The 18,997-nt window shown below is 43.5% G+C and overlaps 2 protein-coding genes and 2 long non-coding RNA genes across 14 annotated transcripts; 1 reads left to right on the forward strand and 3 right to left on the reverse strand.

Moving 5' to 3' along the window:
* Positions 1 to 5,429: 5,429 nt before the first annotated feature.
* On the reverse strand, positions 5,430 to 6,885 carry LOC135336725 (uncharacterized). Its single transcript, XR_010394915.1, has 2 exons — positions 6,594 to 6,885; positions 5,430 to 5,461 (listed from the first exon to the last, which is right to left on the reverse strand). It is a non-coding gene; the product is annotated as an uncharacterized LOC135336725 (long non-coding RNA).
* A 2,830-nt stretch (positions 6,886 to 9,715) lies between these two features.
* Positions 9,716 to 14,607, reverse strand: LOC135336278 (uncharacterized). Of its 11 annotated transcripts, none has more exons than XR_010394829.1 (6): positions 14,433 to 14,607; positions 13,905 to 14,312; positions 13,745 to 13,806; positions 10,951 to 12,812; positions 10,773 to 10,834; positions 9,716 to 10,476 (listed from the first exon to the last, which is right to left on the reverse strand). It is a non-coding gene; the product is annotated as an uncharacterized LOC135336278 (long non-coding RNA). The 11 variants fall into 11 exon arrangements; XR_010394823.1 differs by having other exon boundaries at positions 9,716 to 10,834; positions 13,905 to 14,002; positions 14,158 to 14,312; positions 14,433 to 14,606; XR_010394825.1 differs by having other exon boundaries at positions 9,716 to 10,834; positions 13,922 to 14,010; positions 14,158 to 14,312; positions 14,433 to 14,606.
* A 4-nt stretch (positions 14,608 to 14,611) lies between these two features.
* Positions 14,612 to 17,225, forward strand: LOC135336269 (signal recognition particle subunit SRP72-like). The gene is made up of 5 exons (XM_064532024.1): positions 14,612 to 14,730; positions 14,790 to 15,886; positions 15,934 to 16,162; positions 16,216 to 16,636; positions 16,988 to 17,225. Exons 1-5 carry the CDS (start codon positions 14,683 to 14,685, stop codon positions 17,068 to 17,070), a joined length of 1,878 nt encoding a protein of 625 aa, XP_064388094.1. The 5' UTR covers positions 14,612 to 14,682; the 3' UTR covers positions 17,071 to 17,225.
* Positions 17,007 to 18,978, reverse strand: LOC135336274 (uncharacterized). Its single transcript, XM_064532031.1, has 8 exons — positions 18,683 to 18,978; positions 18,525 to 18,585; positions 18,416 to 18,476; positions 18,261 to 18,356; positions 17,575 to 17,643; positions 17,459 to 17,524; positions 17,298 to 17,354; positions 17,007 to 17,247 (listed from the first exon to the last, which is right to left on the reverse strand). Exons 1-8 carry the CDS (start codon positions 18,846 to 18,848, stop codon positions 17,152 to 17,154), a joined length of 672 nt encoding a protein of 223 aa, XP_064388101.1. The 5' UTR covers positions 18,849 to 18,978; the 3' UTR covers positions 17,007 to 17,151.
* Between the last annotated feature and the right edge of the window lie 19 nt (positions 18,979 to 18,997).

Here is an 18,997-nt window from a genome sequence, read left to right on the forward strand (position 1 = left end):
CTAACCCAACCCTAACCCTAACCCTAACCCTAACCCTAACCCTAACCCTAACCCTAACCCTAACCCTAACCCTAACCCTAACCCTAACCCTAACCCTAACCCTAACCCTAACCCTAACCCTAACCCTAACCCTAACCCTAACCCTAACCCTAACCCTAACCCTAACCCTAACCCTAACCCTAACCCTAACCCTAACCCTAACCCTAACCCTAACCCTAACCCTAACCCTAACCCTAACCCTAACCCTAACCCTAACCCTAACCCTAACCCTAACCCTAACCCTAACCCTAACCCTAACCCTAACCCTAACCCTAACCCTAACCCTAACCCTAACCCTAACCCTAACCCTAACCCTAACCCTAACCCTAACCCTAACCCTAACCCTAACCCTAACCCTAACCCTAACCCTAACCCTAACCCTAACCCTAACCCTAACCCTAACCCTAACCCTAACCCTAACCCTAACCCTAACCCTAACCCTAACCCTAACCCTAACCCTAACCCTAACCCTAACCCTAACCCTAACCCTAACCCTAACCCTAACCCTAACCCTAACCCTAACCCTAACCCTAACCCTAACCCTAACCCTAACCCTAACCCTAACCCTAACCCTAACCCTAACCCTAACCCTAACCCTAACCCTAACCCTAACCCTAACCCTAACCCTAACCCTAACCCTAACCCTAACCCTAACCCTAACCCTAACCCTAACCCTAACCCTAACCCTAACCCTAACCCTAACCCTAACCCTAACCCTAACCCTAACCCTAACCCTAACCCTAACCCTAACCCTAACCCTAACCCTAACCCTAACCCTAACCCTAACCCTAACCCTAACCCTAACCCTAACCCTAACCCTAACCCTAACCCTAACCCTAACCCTAACCCTAACCCTAACCCTAACCCTAACCCTAACCCTAACCCTAACCCTAACCCTGTTGTTAGAGTACTTAACCACAACTCTAGCTGTTGTTAGAGTACTTAACCACAACTCTAGCTGTTGTTAGAGTACTTAACCACAACTCTAGCTGTTGTTAGAGTACTTAACCACAACTCTAGCTGTTGTTAGAGTACTTAACCACAACTCTAGCTGTTGTTAGAGTACTTAACCACAACTCTAGCTGTTGTTAGAGTACTTAACCACAACTCTAGCTGTTGTTAGAGTACTTAACCACAACTCTAGCTGTTGTTAGAGTACTTAACCACAACTCTAGCTGTTGTTAGAGTACTTAACCACAACTCTAGCTGTTGTTAGAGTACTTAACCACAACTCTAGCTGTTGTTAGAGTACTTAACCACAACTCTAGCTGTTGTTAGAGTACTTAACCACAACTCTAGCTGTTGTTAGAGTACTTAACCACAACTCTAGCTGTTGTTAGAGTACTTAACCACAACTCTAGCTGTTGTTAGAGTACTTAACCACAACTCTAGCTGTTGTTAGAGTACTTAACCACAACTCTAGCTGTTGTTAGAGTACTTAACCACAACTCTAGCTGTTGTTAGAGTACTTAACCACAACTCTAGCTGTTGTTAGAGTACTTAACCACAACTCTAGCTGTTGTTAGAGTACTTAACCACAACTCTAGCTGTTGTTAGAGTACTTAACCACAACTCTAGCTGTTGTTAGAGTACTTAACCACAACTCTAGCTGTTGTTAGAGTACTTAACCACAACTCTAGCTGTTGTTAGAGTACTTAACCACAACTCTAGCTGTTGTTAGAGTACTTAACCACAACTCTAGCTGTTGTTAGAGTACTTAACCACAACTCTAGCTGTTGTTAGAGTACTTAACCACAACTCTAGCTGTTGTTAGAGTACTTAACCACAACTCTAGCTGTTGTTAGAGTACTTAACCACAACTCTAGCTGTTGTTAGAGTACTTAACCACAACTCTAGCTGTTGTTAGAGTACTTAACCACAACTCTAGCTGTTGTTAGAGTACTTAACCACAACTCTAGCTGTTGTTAGAGTACTTAACCACAACTCTAGCTGTTGTTAGAGTACTTAACCACAACTCTAGCTGTTGTTAGAGTACTTAACCACAACTCTAGCTGTTGTTAGAGTACTTAACCACAACTCTAGCTGTTGTTAGAGTACTTAACCACAACTCTAGCTGTTGTTAGAGTACTTAACCACAACTCTAGCTGTTGTTAGAGTACTTAACCACAACTCTAGCTGTTGTTAGAGTACTTAACCACAACTCTAGCTGTTGTTAGAGTACTTAACCACAACTCTAGCTGTTGTTAGAGTACTTAACCACAACTCTAGCTGTTGTTAGAGTACTTAACCACAACTCTAGCTGTTGTTAGAGTACTTAACCACAACTCTAGCTGTTGTTAGAGTACTTAACCACAACTCTAGCTGTTGTTAGAGTACTTAACCACAACTCTAGCTGTTGTTAGAGTACTTAACCACAACTCTAGCTGTTGTTAGAGTACTTAACCACAACTCTAGCTGTTGTTAGAGTACTTAACCACAACTCTAGCTGTTGTTAGAGTACTTAACCACAACTCTAGCTGTTGTTAGAGTACTTAACCACAACTCTAGCTGTTGTTAGAGTACTTAACCACAACTCTAGCTGTTGTTAGAGTACTTAACCACAACTCTAGCTGTTGTTAGAGTACTTAACCACAACTCTAGCTGTTGTTAGAGTACTTAACCACAACTCTAGCTGTTGTTAGAGTACTTAACCACAACTCTAGCTGTTGTTAGAGTACTTAACCACAACTCTAGCTGTTGTTAGAGTACTTAACCACAACTCTAGCTGTTGTTAGAGTACTTAACCACAACTCTAGCTGTTGTTAGAGTACTTAACCACAACTCTAGCTGTTGTTAGAGTACTTAACCACAACTCTAGCTGTTGTTAGAGTACTTAACCACAACTCTAGCTGTTGTTAGAGTACTTAACCACAACTCTAGCTGTTGTTAGAGTACTTAACCACAACTCTAGCTGTTGTTAGAGTACTTAACCACAACTCTAGCTGTTGTTAGAGTACTTAACCACAACTCTAGCTGTTGTTAGAGTACTTAACCACAACTCTAGCTCAAGTACTTTACCGCACACTCTAGCCAACTTTCCCACCCTCAGCCACGCCCACCCTCCTCCCTTTTTGCTCACTCTCTTTTATAGCAGATGATGGCAATATTTCAGTACTTATGGTTTCTAAATTCCATAGCATATCTACTTTGGCTTCCTTTGGCTTCCCCTACTGCACTGAGGTACTACTTTTACTTTACTTAAAAAACAAACTTTTAATAAGCTAAACTACCTTCTGCACTTGTTTTCATAATTGCAAAACAACTTTGACTGACTTCAATTTTTTTTTTCAGCAAACCACTATTAACAAAACAACTTTTTTTTCACTTAAACCAGCAAATACTGCACTAATAAAGCTAACCTACTTTTGTCTTTTCATCATCAAGCACTACTTAAGCTTATAAGCAAAACCACTTTTTTCTTTTCTCTTCATGTTTTACTGCACTTTTTTCTTCACTAAAACAAACAATGCACTAAGCAAAACCACTAATTTATTGTAAGGCTCCCTGTCAGAAGCTGGCTAAACCAGCAAATGAAATATTGCACACTATTTGCTCTCCCTTTTTGCCTAATTTTTTTAGATTAGGGCGTGCAAGGCTCCCCGTCAGAAGCTGGCTAAACCAGCAAATGAAATATTGCACACTATTTAAATACGGGCTCTCCCTTTTTGCCTAATTTTTTTAGATTAGGGCGTGCAAGGCTCCCCGTCAGAAGCTGGCTAAACCAGCAAATGAAATATTGCACACTATTTAAATACGGGCTCTCCCTTTTTGCCTAATTTTTTTAGATTAGGGCGTGCAAGGCTCCCCGTCAGAAGCTGGCTAAACCAGCAAATGAAATATTGCACACTATTTAAATACGGGCTCTCCCTTTTTGCCTAATTTTTTTAGATTAGGGCGTGCAAGGCTCCCCGTCAGAAGCTGGCTAAACCAGCAAATGAAATATTGCACACTATTTAAATACGGGCTCTCCCTTTTTGCCTAATTTTTTTAGATTAGGGCGTGCAAGGCTCCCCGTCAGAAGCTGGCTAAACCAGCAAATGAAATATTGCACACTATTTAAATACGGGCTCTCCCTTTTTGCCTAATTTTTTTAGATTAGGGCGTGCAAGGCTCCCCGTCAGAAGCTGGCTAAACCAGCAAATGAAATATTGCACACTATTTGCTCTCCCTTTTTGCCTAATTTTTTTTAGATTAGGGCGTGCAAGGCTCCCCGTCAGAAGCTGGCTAAACCAGCAAATGAAATATTGCACACTATTTAAATACGGGCTCTCCCTTTTTGCCTAATTTTTTTAGATTAGGGCGTGCAAGGCTCCCCGTCAGAAGCTGGCTAAACCAGCAAATGAAATATTGCACACTATTTTAAATACGGACTCTCCCTTTTTGCCTAATTTTTTTAGATTAGGGCGTGCAAGGCTCCCCGTCAGAAGCTGGCTAAACCAGCAAATGAAATATTGCACACTATTTAAATACGGGCTCTCCCTTTTTGCCTAATTTTTTTAGATTAGGGCGTGCAAGGCTCCCCGTCAGAAGCTGGCTAAACCAGCAAATGAAATATTGCACACTATTTGCTCTCCCTTTTTGCCTAATTTTTTTTAGATTAGGGCGTGCAAGGCTCCCCGTCAGAAGCTGGCTAAACCAGCAAATGAAATATTGCACACTATTTAAATACGGGCTCTCCCTTTTTGCCTAATTTTTTTAGATTAGGGCGTGCAAGGCTCCCCGTCAGAAGCTGGCTAAACCAGCAAATGAAATATTGCACACTATTTTAAATACGGACTCTCCCTTTTTGCCTAATTTTTTTAGATTAGGGCGTGCAAGGCTCCCCGTCAGAAGCTGGCTAAACCAGCAAATGAAATATTGCACACTATTTGCTCTCCCTTTTTGCCTAATTTTTTTTAGATTAGGGCGTGCAAGGCTCCCCGTCAGAAGCTGGCTAAACCAGCAAATGAAATATTGCACACTATTTAAATACGGGCTCTCCCTTTTTGCCTAATTTTTTTAGATTAGGGCGTGCAAGGCTCCCCGTCAGAAGCTGGCTAAACCAGCAAATGAAATATTGCACACTATTTGCTCTCCCTTTTTGCCTAATTTTTTTTAGATTAGGGCGTGCAAGGCTCCCCGTCAGAAGCTGGCTAAACCAGCAAATGAAATATTGCACACTATTTAAACACGGGCTTGCCTAATTTTTTTAGATAGCAGGCAAAACCAGCAAATAAATTATTGCACACTATAATGATGCTAGTCATCTTAATTGTATGTACAGCATGATATGTTTTACCTCCTTCTTTTTTAATTGTCTCGAATGAGCAAAAACATAATCACACTATTTACGACTAACGTTTGGCCTGGAGTCTCCTCTTGATACTTGGTGTTTCTTGATACTTGGCGTCTTTGATGTCTCTTAATATTCTGATGCTCTTGTCTGTAAGAAAAAAAATACTGATTTAACTTAACAATTTTATTTACCTAAAAAAAAGTGTTGAGCTGTTTTTGAACTTAATACACGCGCCAGGAGAAGAATCGAGGCTAATTACTACCAGTCTCGATTTGAGGCCGCGACAAAAAATAAAAAGCTGCCATAGCAGGCGGCTTACATACACACAAGCTACAAGCTAAAGAGCTGTAGGAGGCTTGAAGCTGACATTGGGAAGCTGACATTGGTAGGATTGAAGCTGGTAGGCAGCTATACCAACACTTAGACACTGACCTGACACAAGCTACTTCGATCAGGCAATTAAGCTAACACAAAGCCAGTGCTAGCTAACACAAAGCTCTACAAACCTTATAGCTTGGAGCAGTACTGGGTTAGGTAGAGGAGATCTGATGGACATAGAGGCTGCTGGGTTCCTCAGTAGAGTATAGAGAAGGTAGAAGAGAACTTGAGGTAGAGCAGAGGTAGAAGAGGCTGAATAATGAGCTAGACTGCTGGGTTGCTAGTTAAACTAAAATCGTTCTCACTAAGGTTTCTCCAGCATTACCTTACATGGTAGTACATCACATTCCATATTACAGAGTCTTGGCAAGGTTTCTCCAGCATTACCTTATTTGGTAGTACATTACATTCCATATTACAAGAGTTTAAAGGTTCATAACTGTCAACACATTCAGATGACTAATAAAGATTAATGTACTAAATTGCTGTATAAATCATTGAAATTGCGGCACAAGTTCATAATGAATTAGCATACACTCGCTTTGGTTGTTCCACCCTAATTACTGTACACCCCTAGAGAGTACAGAACAAGGTAAACAGTGAACAGTAAGGTATCATGTCTCAGAACAACATAGAAGGACATGTGGCATGCTCGGTACGATCATGTAGCTATTCTGCTGTCCAATCACCAGTAAGTGTCATTGCGCCCTGTTCCGATTTATAAATCCCAGGGTCACAGCTAGTCCCTAAGGCAGGGCCTAGCACAGGCTCTACATCACCCTGAGGCATGATCCCAACTGTACAAAGCTCTAATCAGTACTAACCTAGATACAAAGATAATGGGCCACCTGCCATGCACACAAGCTCAAAGCTATTTTATAATTAACACACAGTAACTTACCCACTGGAATAGGTAGCACTCAATGGAGGTTTCCTCCTGTTCAGATGATGGAGTGGTTGGTTGATCCATTGTATGGTGGTACTCCCTCCGTTGCACATGAAGAGAGAGAGAGGGATAGAATAGTCACCCATACACCACACAGCTACAAGCATAAGCACAGCATACACTCGCCTTGGTTGTACCACCCTAATTACTGTACACCCCTAGAGAGTACAGAACAAGGTAAACAGTAAACAGTTAGGTATCATGTCTCAGAACAATATAGAACCTGTGCCAGGACATGTGGCATGCTCGGTACGATCGGGTCATGACAACGTAGCTATTCTGCCTCATTCCTGTCCAATCACCAGTAAGTGTCATTGCGCCCCCACTGGGCAGTATTGCTCTGTTCCGATTTCTAAATCCCATGCCTTCAGGGCTACCGATACCGCAACGCGATGGCAGGATCCCAAAAGCAAGGAATCTAGAAATCGAACAGAGGCTATACTGTCAAGTTTTCCCAAAGGTAAGGATCGCTCAAGACGCTTGACTTGCTGATCATACAACAGGTCAACAGGGTCACAGCTAGTCCCTAAGGCAGGGCCTAGCACAGGCTCTACATCACCCTGAGGCATGATCCCAACTGTACAAAGCTCTAATCAGTACTAACCTAGATACAAACCTAGATACAAAGATAATGGGCCACCTGCCATGCACACAAGCTCAAAGTTATTTTATAATTAACCTTACCCACTGGAATAGTCAATGGAGGTCTCCTCCTGTTCAAGTGGCAGGATGATGGAGTGGTTGGTTGGTCCATTCTATGTGGTACTCCCTCCGTTGCACATGAAGAGAGAGAGAGAGGGATAGAATAGTCACCCATACACCACACAGCTACAAGCATAAGCACAGCATACACTCGTACCACCCTAATTACTGTACACCAGTACAGAACAAGGTAAACAGTAAACAGTTAGGTATCATGTCTCAGAACAATATAAATCCTGTGCCAGGACATGTGGCATGCTCGGTACGATCGGGTCATGACAACGTAGCTATTCTGTTTCATTCCTGTCCAATCACCAGTAAGTGTCATTGCGCCCCCACTGGGCAGTATTGCTCTGTTCCGATTTCTAAATCCCCTGCCTTCAGGGCTACCGATACCGCAACGCGATGGCAGGATCCCAAAAGCAAGGAATCTAGAAATCAAACAGAGGCTATACTGTCAAGTTTTCCCAAAGGTAAGGATCGCTCAAGACGCTCGACTTGCTGATCATACAACAGGTCAACAGGGTCACAGCTAGTCCCTAAGGCAGGGCCTAGCACAGGCTCTACATCACCCTGAGGCATGATCCCAACTGTACAAAGCTCTAATCAGTACTAACCTAGATACAAAGATAATGGGCCACCTGCCATGCACACAAGCTCAAAGTTATTTTATAATTAACCTTACCCACTGGAATAGGTAGCACTCAATGGAGGTCTCCTCCTGTTCAAGTGGCAGGATGATGGAGTGGTTGGTTGGTCCATTCTATGGTGGTACTCCCTCCGTTGCACATGAAGAGAGAGAGAGAGAGGGATAGAATAGTCACCCATACACCACACAGCTACAAGCATAAGCACAGCATACACTCGTACCACCCTAATTACTGTACACCCCTAGAGAGTACAGAACAAGGTAAACAGTAAACAGTTAGGTATCATGTCTCAGAACAATATAAAACCTGTGCCAGGACATGTGGCATGCTCGGTACGATCGGGTCATGACAACGTAGCTAATCTGCTTCATTCCTGTCCAATCACCAGTAAGTGTCATTGCTCCCCCACTGGGCAGTATTGCTCTGTTCCGATTTCTAAATCCCATGCCTTCAGGGCTACCGATACCGCAACGCGATGGCAGGATCCCAAAAGCAAGGAATCTAGAAATCGAACAGAGGCTATACTGTCAAGTTTTCCCAAAGGTAAGGATCGCTCAAGACGCTCGACTTGCTGATCATACAACAGGTCAACAGGGTCACAGCTAGTCCCTAAGGCAGGGCCTAGCACAGGCTCTACATCACTCTGAGGCATGATCCCAACTGTACAAAGCTCTAATCAGTACTAACCTAGATACAAAGATAATGGGCCACCTGCCATGCACACAAGCTCAAAGTTATTTTATAATTAACACACAGTAACTTACCCACTGGAATAGGTAGGAGGTCTCCTCCTGTTCAAGTGGCAGGATGATGGAGTGGTTGGTTGGTCCATTCTATGGTGGTACTCCCTCCGTTGCACATGAAGAGAGAGAGAGGGATAGAATAGTCACCCATACACCACACAGCATACACTCGCCTTGGTGGTTGTACCACCCTAATTACTGTACACCCCTAGAGAGTACAGAACAAGGTAAACAGTAAACAGTTAGGTATCATGTCTCAGAACAACATAGAACCTGTGCCAGGACATGTGGCATGCTCGGTACGATCGGGTCATGACAACGTAGCTATTCTGCCTCATTCCTGTCCAATCACCATTAAGTATCATTGCGCCCCCACTGGGCAGTATTGCTCTGTTCCGATTTCTAAATCCCATGCCTTCAGGGCTACCGATACCGCAACGCGATGGCAGAATCCCAAAAACAAGGAATCTAGAAATCGAACAGAGGCTATACTGTCAAGTTTTCCCAAAGGTAAGGATCGCTCAAGACGCTCGACTTGCTGATCATACAACAGGTCAACAGAGTCACAGCTAGTCCCTAAGGCAGGGCCTAGCACAGGCTCTACATCACCCTGAGGCATGATCCCAACTGTACAACGCTCTAATCAGTACTAACCTAGATACAAAGATAATCCATGCACACAAGCTCAAAGCTATTTAATAATAATATTAACACACAGTAACTTACCCACTGGAATAGGTAGCACTCTCTCCTCCTGTTCAAGTGGCAGGATGATGGAGTGGTTGGTTGGTCCATTGTATGGTGGTACTCCCTCCGTTGCAGAGAGAGGGATAGAGTAGCCATCATGCTGCCATACACGTACACAGCTACAAGCATATTTAAAGCGCAGCACTCATAGTAAGTGGGCGGGGCTATTCTTTGGGACAAAGGGCGACTCATTCATGAGACTACTATCATGCAGGCATGCATGATTCCACTATAATTAATGATTAATTAATGGCAAAATTATTTTTATTATATTAATGGCAAAAATGCAGTTAGGTGTCTATTATTGTGTGTCAGTCTCTTAGTTGTTTATTCAATCCATGGGCAAGGGAGGGCAGCAAATTGTATCATGATCATAATAAAAAGGCGTATTACATGGTATAGTAGAGTCTGTCCCGGGTGGTGTGCTGTCCTAGCTGGTAGTAGGTAGGTCTTGTAGTGTTGGTTAGTTGGTGATGCTGGCTCTTAGTAGAACTTGCTGCTCCCTCCGACTAGGTGTGGGGATAAAGACACGGATGATGTGTACTGTACACAAAAACACAGCATGTACGACACAATGCATGGGTGGAGGTGTGGTCAAGAGGGTTACCATGTATGGGGGTGTGACCACATATCAGTACAGTGAGTGGGGGTGTGGCCCCATATATACAGGATGTGCAGGTACAATGTGTGGATAGAGGTGTGGTCTGCACTGATAATAATGAAGTGATTCCATATGACCAGGTGAAAAACATAAAACAACCAAACCGACAATAATACTAGACTATAGAATGAACTAAGAATGAACTAATTAAGAATAAGCTTAGCCTGCGTAAGCAAGTTGAAGGAAGAAGCTGAGCAGAACAGAAACCGATCCAAACAGTGGCATACATTAATTTAGTGTAATAATTATACAGAATAACTTCTCCTGCATTGGTCCATCAGAGCAGTGGAGCCATCATCAGATCATTGCCACCATGGGAGTCCTCTCTATACAAACTTACAACACACTTCATGTAATATAAATGGAAGAAACTCCCACGCACCATGCAAAGCTATGGTTTCCTGGCATTGAAATATGAACAACTATACAACATTTCTCGAGGGCTCAAATAACGAACTTTTACGCTACACAGTAGTAGAGGTCAATGCATAAGTGGAGTTAACTACCTAATACTGGTACAATAATAAAATACAACTTCTTAAGCCAAGAGTAGAAGAAATGTTTTAAACTGGCTAGTCAATTGCATCTGACCCAAAACAGAGAGTACCGTACAATAATTATTAGACTATACCTTGTGTGGCCGACTCCCTCTGTTTAGAGTAGCCTTTCCTGTCAGAAAATAACATACACTGCCTGCAGATTGAGTGATGAAGAAAGGGGAGCTCAAGATGCTACTCTACAGTCAATTACTGATAATGTTGCGAAATGTACAAGCAACAGAATATTCGTACATGATACAGTAACTGGACCTTTGGTGTCTATTATTGTGTGTCAGTCTCTTAGTTGTCCTGCGAGTGTCCATAATCATTCAATCCATGGGTGAGGGAGGGCAGCAAATTGTATCATGATCGTAATACAAAGGCGTATTAAGTCCCGGGTGGTGTGCTGTCCTAGCTGGTAGTAGGTAGGTCTTGTAGTGTGTTGGTTAGTTGGTGATGCTGGCTCTTAGTAGAACTTGCTGCTCCCTCCGACTAGGTGTGGGGATAAAGACACGGATGATGTGTGTACTGTACATAAAAACACAGCATGTACGACACAATGCATGAGTGGAGGTGTGGTCAAGAGGGTTACCATGTATGGGGGTGTGACCACATATCAGTACAGTGAGTGGGGGTGTGGCCCCATATATACAGGATGTGCAGGTACAATGTGTGGATAGAGGTGTGGTCTGCACTGATAATAATGAAGTGATTCCGTATGACCAGGTGAAAAACATAAAACAACCAAACCGACAATAATACTAGACTATAGAATGAACTAATTAAGAATAAGCTTAGCCTGCGTAAGCAAGTTGGAGGAAGAAGCTGAGCAGAACAGAAACCGATCCAAACAGTGGCATACATTAATTTAGTGTAATAATCATACAGAATAACTTCTCCTGCATTGGTCCATCAGAGCAGTGGAGCCATCATCAGACCATGGGTCTGTACAAACTTACAACACACTTCACACTTCATGTAATAAAAATAGAAGACACTCCCACGCACCATGCAAAGCTATGGTTTCCTGGCATTGAAATGAGAACAACTATACAGCATTTCTCGAGGGCTCAAATAATGAACTTTCCCGCTACACAGTAGTAGAGGTCAATGCATAAGTGGAGTTAACTACCTAATACTGGTACAATAATAAAATACAATTTCTTAAGCCAAGAGTAGAAGAAATGTTTTAAACTGGCTAGTCAATTGCATCTGACCCAAAACAGAGAGTACCGTACAATAATTATTAGACTATACCTTGTGTGGCCGACTCCCTCTGTTTAGAGTAGCCTTTCCTGTCAGAAAATCACATACACTGCCTGCATTGAGTGATGAAGAAAGGGGAGCTACTCTACAGTCAATTACTGATAATGTTACGAAATGTACAAGCAACAGAATATTCGTACATGATACAGTAACTGGCCCTTTGGTGTCTATTATTGTGTGTCAGTCTCGTCCATAATTATTCAATCCATGGGCGAGGGAGGGCAGCAAATTGTATCATGATCGTAATACAAAGGCGTATTACATGGTATAGTAGAGTCTGTCCCGGGTGGTGTGCTGTCCTAGCTGGTAGTAGGTAGGTCTTGTAGTGTGTTGGTTAGTTGGTGATGCTGGCTCTTAGTAGAACTTGCTGCTCCCTCCGACTAGGTGTGGGGATAAAGACACGGATGATGTGTGTACTGTACACAAAAACACAGCATGTACGACACAATGCATGAGTGGAGGTGTGGTCAAGAGGGTTACCATGTATGGGGGTGTGACCACATATCAGTACAGTGAGTGGGGGTGTGGCCCCATATATACAGGATGTGCAGATACAATGTGTGGATAGAGGTGTGGTCTGCACACTGTTAATAATAATAATGACGTGATTCCGTATGACCAGGTGAAAAACATAAACAACCAAACCGATAATAATACTAGACTATAGAAGAAACTAAGAATGAACTAAGAATGAACTAAGAATAAGCTTAGCCTGCGTAAGCAAGTTGGAGGAAGAAGCTGAGCAGAACAGAAACCGATCCAAACAGTGGCATACATTAATTTAGTGTAATAATTATACAGAATAACTTCTCCTGCATTGGTCCATCAGAGCCATCATCAGATCATTGCCACCATGGGAGTCCTCTCTGTACAAACTTATAACACACTTCACACTTCATGTAATACACCACGCACCAATATTTCACATGCAAAACTATGGCATTGAAATGTGAACAACTATACAACATTTCTCGAGGGCTCAAATAACCAACTTTCCCGCTACACGGTAGTAGAGGTCAATGCATAAGTGGAGTTAACTGGTACAACTAGTGTTCAAGTACTAATGCCTCTCGCCATGTTTTTGCTTTTGCTCAAAAGTATTAGTGTTATAGAAAGGTCAATAATTATGATTTCAAATTGACAAAATAGGTGTTAGCAATTGAATGAACATTAAACACAGTAACGAATAATACAAATTGAAAATAATGTAATTATACCTGGACCTCAACAAAGTGATTCTCTTACACGTGGTATTGAGCGCGCATGCGCATTTCCAGAAATAGGGGTACGAGTGTGTCTGCAAGTTCAATAATGGCTACTAAAATAGCTAGCTTCTTTAGCAGCTCTTTCTAACTCTTGTAGCCAACAAAAAGCTAGCGCTTAAGTGCAAGGCTAACTCATAAGTTGAATAGAAAGTTTGTGCGAACAGATGATACTATGAAAGATTCTGAAGAGACTGCAACAGCCTTCAATGTGAGTCAAACTAGCCATAACTCGAGAAAGAAGCTTTAGCACGAATCAAAATCCAAGAGAATGTGGCTAGAAGCCTATAGAAGCTCGTCGCATTGTAACCGTTTGAGCAGTTATAGCTGAAATACACACACACAGAGACAGACAGACAGACACACACACAGTCAGCTTTACCGTATCCCTCGTGCGGCTACGCCTCGAGGCATAACAATTTCTTAAGCCAAGAGTAGAAGAAATGTTTTAAACTGGCTAGTGATTCAAGGCAATTGCATCTGACCCAAAACAGAGAAGATCATCTAAGTACCGTACAATAATTATTAGACTATACCTTGTGTGGCCGATTCCCTCTGTTTAGAGTAGCCTTTCCTGTCAGAAAATCACATACACTGCCTGCAGATTGAGTGATGAAGAAAGGGGAGCTCAAGATGCTACTCTAAATTCACTTACTGATAATGCTACGAAATGTACAAGCAACAGAATATTCATACATGATACAGTAACTGGCCCTTTGTCTCTCAGAGGTGGGTCCAGTGACTCCAGTCCATCCCCCAGCCTAACCCTACTCAGAGCCGATCATCTCCTCCAGCTGGAAGGCTAAGAATCATAACACCATCCATACATCCATAATAATACATCATTAAAATATGAAATACAGCAGATAATTCATAGTGATGCGCTTGGAGATCTATATAATATTAAAGCATCACTGTGCATGGGACAATACATAATTATTATACTGACCCTTTCCTGTCGTATCTTGTAGTGCTCTTATATATACGTACGTCAGCAGCGATAAAAATTAAGAGTGGGGCGTCCCCCATAAAAGATGAAATGACAATAAAATTATGAGAGTGATTGAATGCTGAATCCTGTGCTGTGCAGCGTTGAGTAGTTATCTGTGAGTAAGACATGAGAGAACAATATAAGGACAGTATACACAGAGCTACTTTAACACAAGGCTGTCACTATATATATAATATCCAACTATCTACCACCTTGCTAGATATAGCGCTCACCAAAAGGTTACCGAGGTGCAAAAGGAGACAGCAGGCAGGGTACACCTCGTCTTACCGAGGTGCAAGGAGACAGCAGGCAGGGTACACCTCGTCTTACCGAGGTGCAAGGAGACAGCAGGCAGGGTACACCTCGTCTTGCTCTCTCTCTGCAAATGACATGTGCTCTATCATGACATGCGCACAACTAAGTAGTTACTGAGTTCGCCCACGACACGTGGTAATTTGTGGGCGGGGCTATTGAATCATCAAGATGGCTACAAAGGAACAGAACTTGTCCAAGCTCTTCACACAGCTACAGGTACGTTACACACTTATAATGTACAGTTTTTAAGAGCACTACATACACCCTCTCTTTAGGTGTGTGGAGAGGATGGTGAATATAGCAAGGGACTCAAATTGACGGAAACCATTCTCTCGCTAGCTCCCGAGGATTCTGATGCTCTCCACTTTAGAGTATCGTGTTTAATTCATCTCTCCAAGTTCAGTGATGCCTTGCAGCTCCTCCGGCAACTCAAGGATGTTGATTTTGAGAAGGCGTATTGTTTGTATCGACTGGATAGACTGACAGAGAGTCATGACCTCCTCCTCACTCTCCCCTCTAGTGTGTGTGTGAGGGATCTCAGAGCTCAGATACTCTACAAGCAAGGAGACTATTCTGAAGCAGCTGCACTGTACAACACGTTGTGCCAGGAGGTGGGTGATGATTTCAGTAGTGATCGTGACTCTAATCGTCTAGCTGCCATGGTTACGGGTGGTGTACCCAATGGAGTGAGTCCTAACACAATGGAACAATACTTTAATTTGGCCTGTTGTTTGTTGGAGTGTGGTTGCTATGACGAAGCGTATGATAGCTTGCACAAGTGTGAGGGTGTGGGAAGGAGCTCTCTAGCAGAGGAGGGATGTTCTGAGGAGGAGATTACAGAAGAGCTGTGTGTAGTGAGTGTACAACAAGGTTACGCTCTGCAGATGTTAGGGAGGTATAAAGAAGCTTTAGACCATTACAGCATTGTCCTCAAGACAAGACCTACTGACGTGTCTCAAACTGTGGTAGCCTCCAACAACATCATTGCCCTCAGACGTGATAAAGATGTGTTCGATTCTAAAAAGAAGATGAAAGTGTTAGTCGCTGAAGGATCTTCAAAACGACTCACTCAAAACCAAAAGTTGAGTATTCTTTACAATCGAGCTTTGTTTGCACTTGGAACTAACCAACTAGACGCTTGCCATGATCTGATTGGTCAACTCGAGTCCACATCTCCCGACAGCCCCTTAACCACACTAGCTAGAGCAGCACTGTGTGCAAGAAGGGGGCGTGGTCAAGAGGGTATTAATGTGTTGCGACAACACAAGTCCCCTGGTGTGAATGTCAGTCTCTCCTTGGCTCAGCTCTACTTGAATGATGGACAACCACACAGAGCTCTGGAAGTTATCACTGCAATGCCACAACTATCAAGGTATCCTAGGACTGACTGTGTGTGTTTACTGTGTATTGTTGTTATAGGCATATTGGACTAGTGTCTGGAGCTGTGGGTCTAGCCTCATCTCTTGGACACACAGACACAGCTAATGGGTTATTGGACAAAGCCTTGAGTGTCTGGAGAGAAGTAGGAGGACCCACTCTACACCAGCTCATGTTAGAAGCAGCTACCTACAAACTAACCCACTCTCTTCCGTCAGAAGCAGCCAAAGTACTGGAGGAGCTCCACTCATTGAAACCTCATGACATCAAGGTACACCATGTATGCACACTATACACACATACTCATCCACACTGTCTCTTAAGGTGACTGCTCTTCTCATCTCTGCCTACTCTCGGTACAGTCCTAAACTAGCAGAGGATTTGAGTGCATCTCTAGGACCCTCAACCATCACTACTCCAGTGGACGTGGACAATCTCGAGCACATGCCTAGTTTCAGACATTCAAGACGTGCGGTAGTCAAGGAAACCAACAACAACAGCAAAGCTCCTCTCATCAAGACACCACGCAAGAAGAAGCGCAAACCAAGACTCCCCACAACCTTTGACCCCAACTCCCCTATTGACAAGGAAAGATGGCTGCCATTGAGAGAGAGGTCATATTTCCGGAGAGGCAAGAAGAAAGGTTTCATAGGTTCAGGCCGTGGTTCACAAGGAGTCACTACTGCCAGTGCTTCACTAATGGCCGCCCTCGATGCTAACAAACCAAAGCCCTCCACTGATACAGGTGAGAAAGTTAGCTGTACCCTGATCTACAGTGTATTGTGTGTTGATAGCTAGTACTCTGACCTATTGTGTGTTGATAGCCAGCCCATAATTGTGTACATAACAAAATGTTGATTTTAACCTGTACATGCATGTGGTTAGGGTCCACATGTATGCATGCATGTTAGGGTCCACATGTATGCATGCATGTATGCATGCATGTTAGGGTATACATGTATGCATGCATGTTAGGGTATACATGTATGCATGCATGTTAGGGTCCACATGTATGCATGCATGTAGCACATGCATGATGTAGCACATGCATGTAGCTCCCATAATTATTACCACCATACATACATCATGTATGCAGGTGCTGAGTCAGCAAGTCCCAAAGTGAAACCAACTCCTATATCAATGAAAAAGAAGCCAAAGAAAAAGAAGTCCAAGTGGTGACTAAAAACTTATAGTGAAGTAATGACAATTAATTAGTGAATCAGTGAACAGTCAATCAATATAATTATTATGGTTCTAATATTAACAACAAGCATTATTTTTGTTTGTTTGTGACGATGGTTGTTCTTTGTCTATCACAATTGGATCTGTATTAACCTTTGACCTCTGGGGGCTCTCCTGAAGATTAAGAACAGTAGTAAAAACATGGATTTATAATGAGTTTATACCTGAGTGGCTGCCTTGTCCTTGAACTGTTTGATTGCCTCTGCAAGTACAGTGAACACCTATATAGCACATAAGGGGAATCATAGCATACAATGCTGGGGAGCACACACTAGAGCTGTATGTACACACACACACACACGCACACACACGCCCACACACATACCTGGCTGCAGTTGGTTCCTGTCTTAGCACTGACTTCCATGAAATTGGCTTCATAGTTCTCTGCAAGCTGCAGAGGTTCACACAGTGGCGGTAAACATAGTGAGGGCTGGGGCTCACCTTGCTTCCCTCCTCTGTGGAGACACTGCGCTGGTCCTCAAGGTCGCACTTGTGCCCAACTATCACCACCTACACACACAACACATAACTATAGTGTGCATGGGGGTACCTGTATCACAGCTACAGTGTGCATGGGGGTACCTGTATCATAGCTACAGTGTGCATGGGAGTACCTGTATCATAGCTACAGTGTGCATGGGGGTACCTGTATCATAGCTACAGTGTGCATGGGAGTACCTGTATCATAGCTACAGTGTGCATGGGGGTACCTGTATCATAGCTACAGTGTGCATGGGGGTACCTGTATCATAGCTACAGTGTGCATGGGGGTACCTGTATCACAGCTACAGTGTGCATGGGGGTACCTGTATCACAGCTACAGTGTGCATGGGGGGTACCTGTATCACAGCTACAGTGTGCATGGGGGTACCTGTATCAGAGCTACAGTGTGCATGGGGGTACCTGTATCATAGCTACAGTGTGCATGGGGGTACCTGTATCACAGCTACAGTGTGCATGGGGGTACCTGTATCACAGCTACAGTGTGCATGGGGGTACCTGTATCACAGCTACAGTGTGCATGGGGGTACCTGTATCACAGCTACAGTGTGCATGGGGGTGCCTGTATCACAGCTACAGTGTGCATGGGGGTACCTGTATTATAGCTACAGTGTGCATGGGGGTACCTGTATTCCAACAGCGTGAGTCTGTACACTATCCATCCAGTCCTGCACATTGAGGTATGTGTCACGCTTAGAGATATCGTAGAGTAGCAGGGCACCCTGTGTGTGTGTGTGAGGGGAGTGGGCGATAGTGTGGGGTGTGTGTGGTACGTGCTCACGTCTGCTCCTCTGAAGTAAGCGTGTGTGAGTGTTCTAAACCTCTCCTGACCTGCAGTGTCCCTGCAAGGCAGCTCGTTAGTGTGTGGGTGTGTGGGTGTGTGGGCGTACCATATCTGCAGCTTGATGCTCTCTCCCTCCACACTCATCACTTTGTTCTTGTGGTCAATTCCTGTACACAGAAAATAATTGCAGTTTCAGAATGGTAACACACAATTGAAACACCACACCAGCATACATACAACCATGCAAGTGACATCAGTACTGACCAACAGTGGAGACCAGTGATGAATGGAAAGAGCCATCATTGAATCTATTCAGTAGTGCCGTCTTGCCGACACTTGTGTCTCCAATAACCAGCACTTTATAGGTAGCGCTGTACTCTGGTGTACCCTCTGGCACTACTGACACGCGCACCTCGTGTGTAGCTGCCATTACAAAGCCTGGCTGCTTTAATAGATAGCTAGATTAATAGATAGCTAGCTAGCTATAGCTAGCTACAGCGCAGCTAGTAACAGCTAGCTAGATCAAGTGGAGAAGCTGCTTGCAGTAAGGAAGAGGGAGGGGCTGGCAAAGAGTAAGGA

The sequence above is a fragment of the Halichondria panicea genome, chromosome 5, assembly GCF_963675165.1.
Source record: "Halichondria panicea chromosome 5, odHalPani1.1, whole genome shotgun sequence".
NCBI lineage: Eukaryota > Metazoa > Porifera > Demospongiae > Suberitida > Halichondriidae > Halichondria > Halichondria panicea.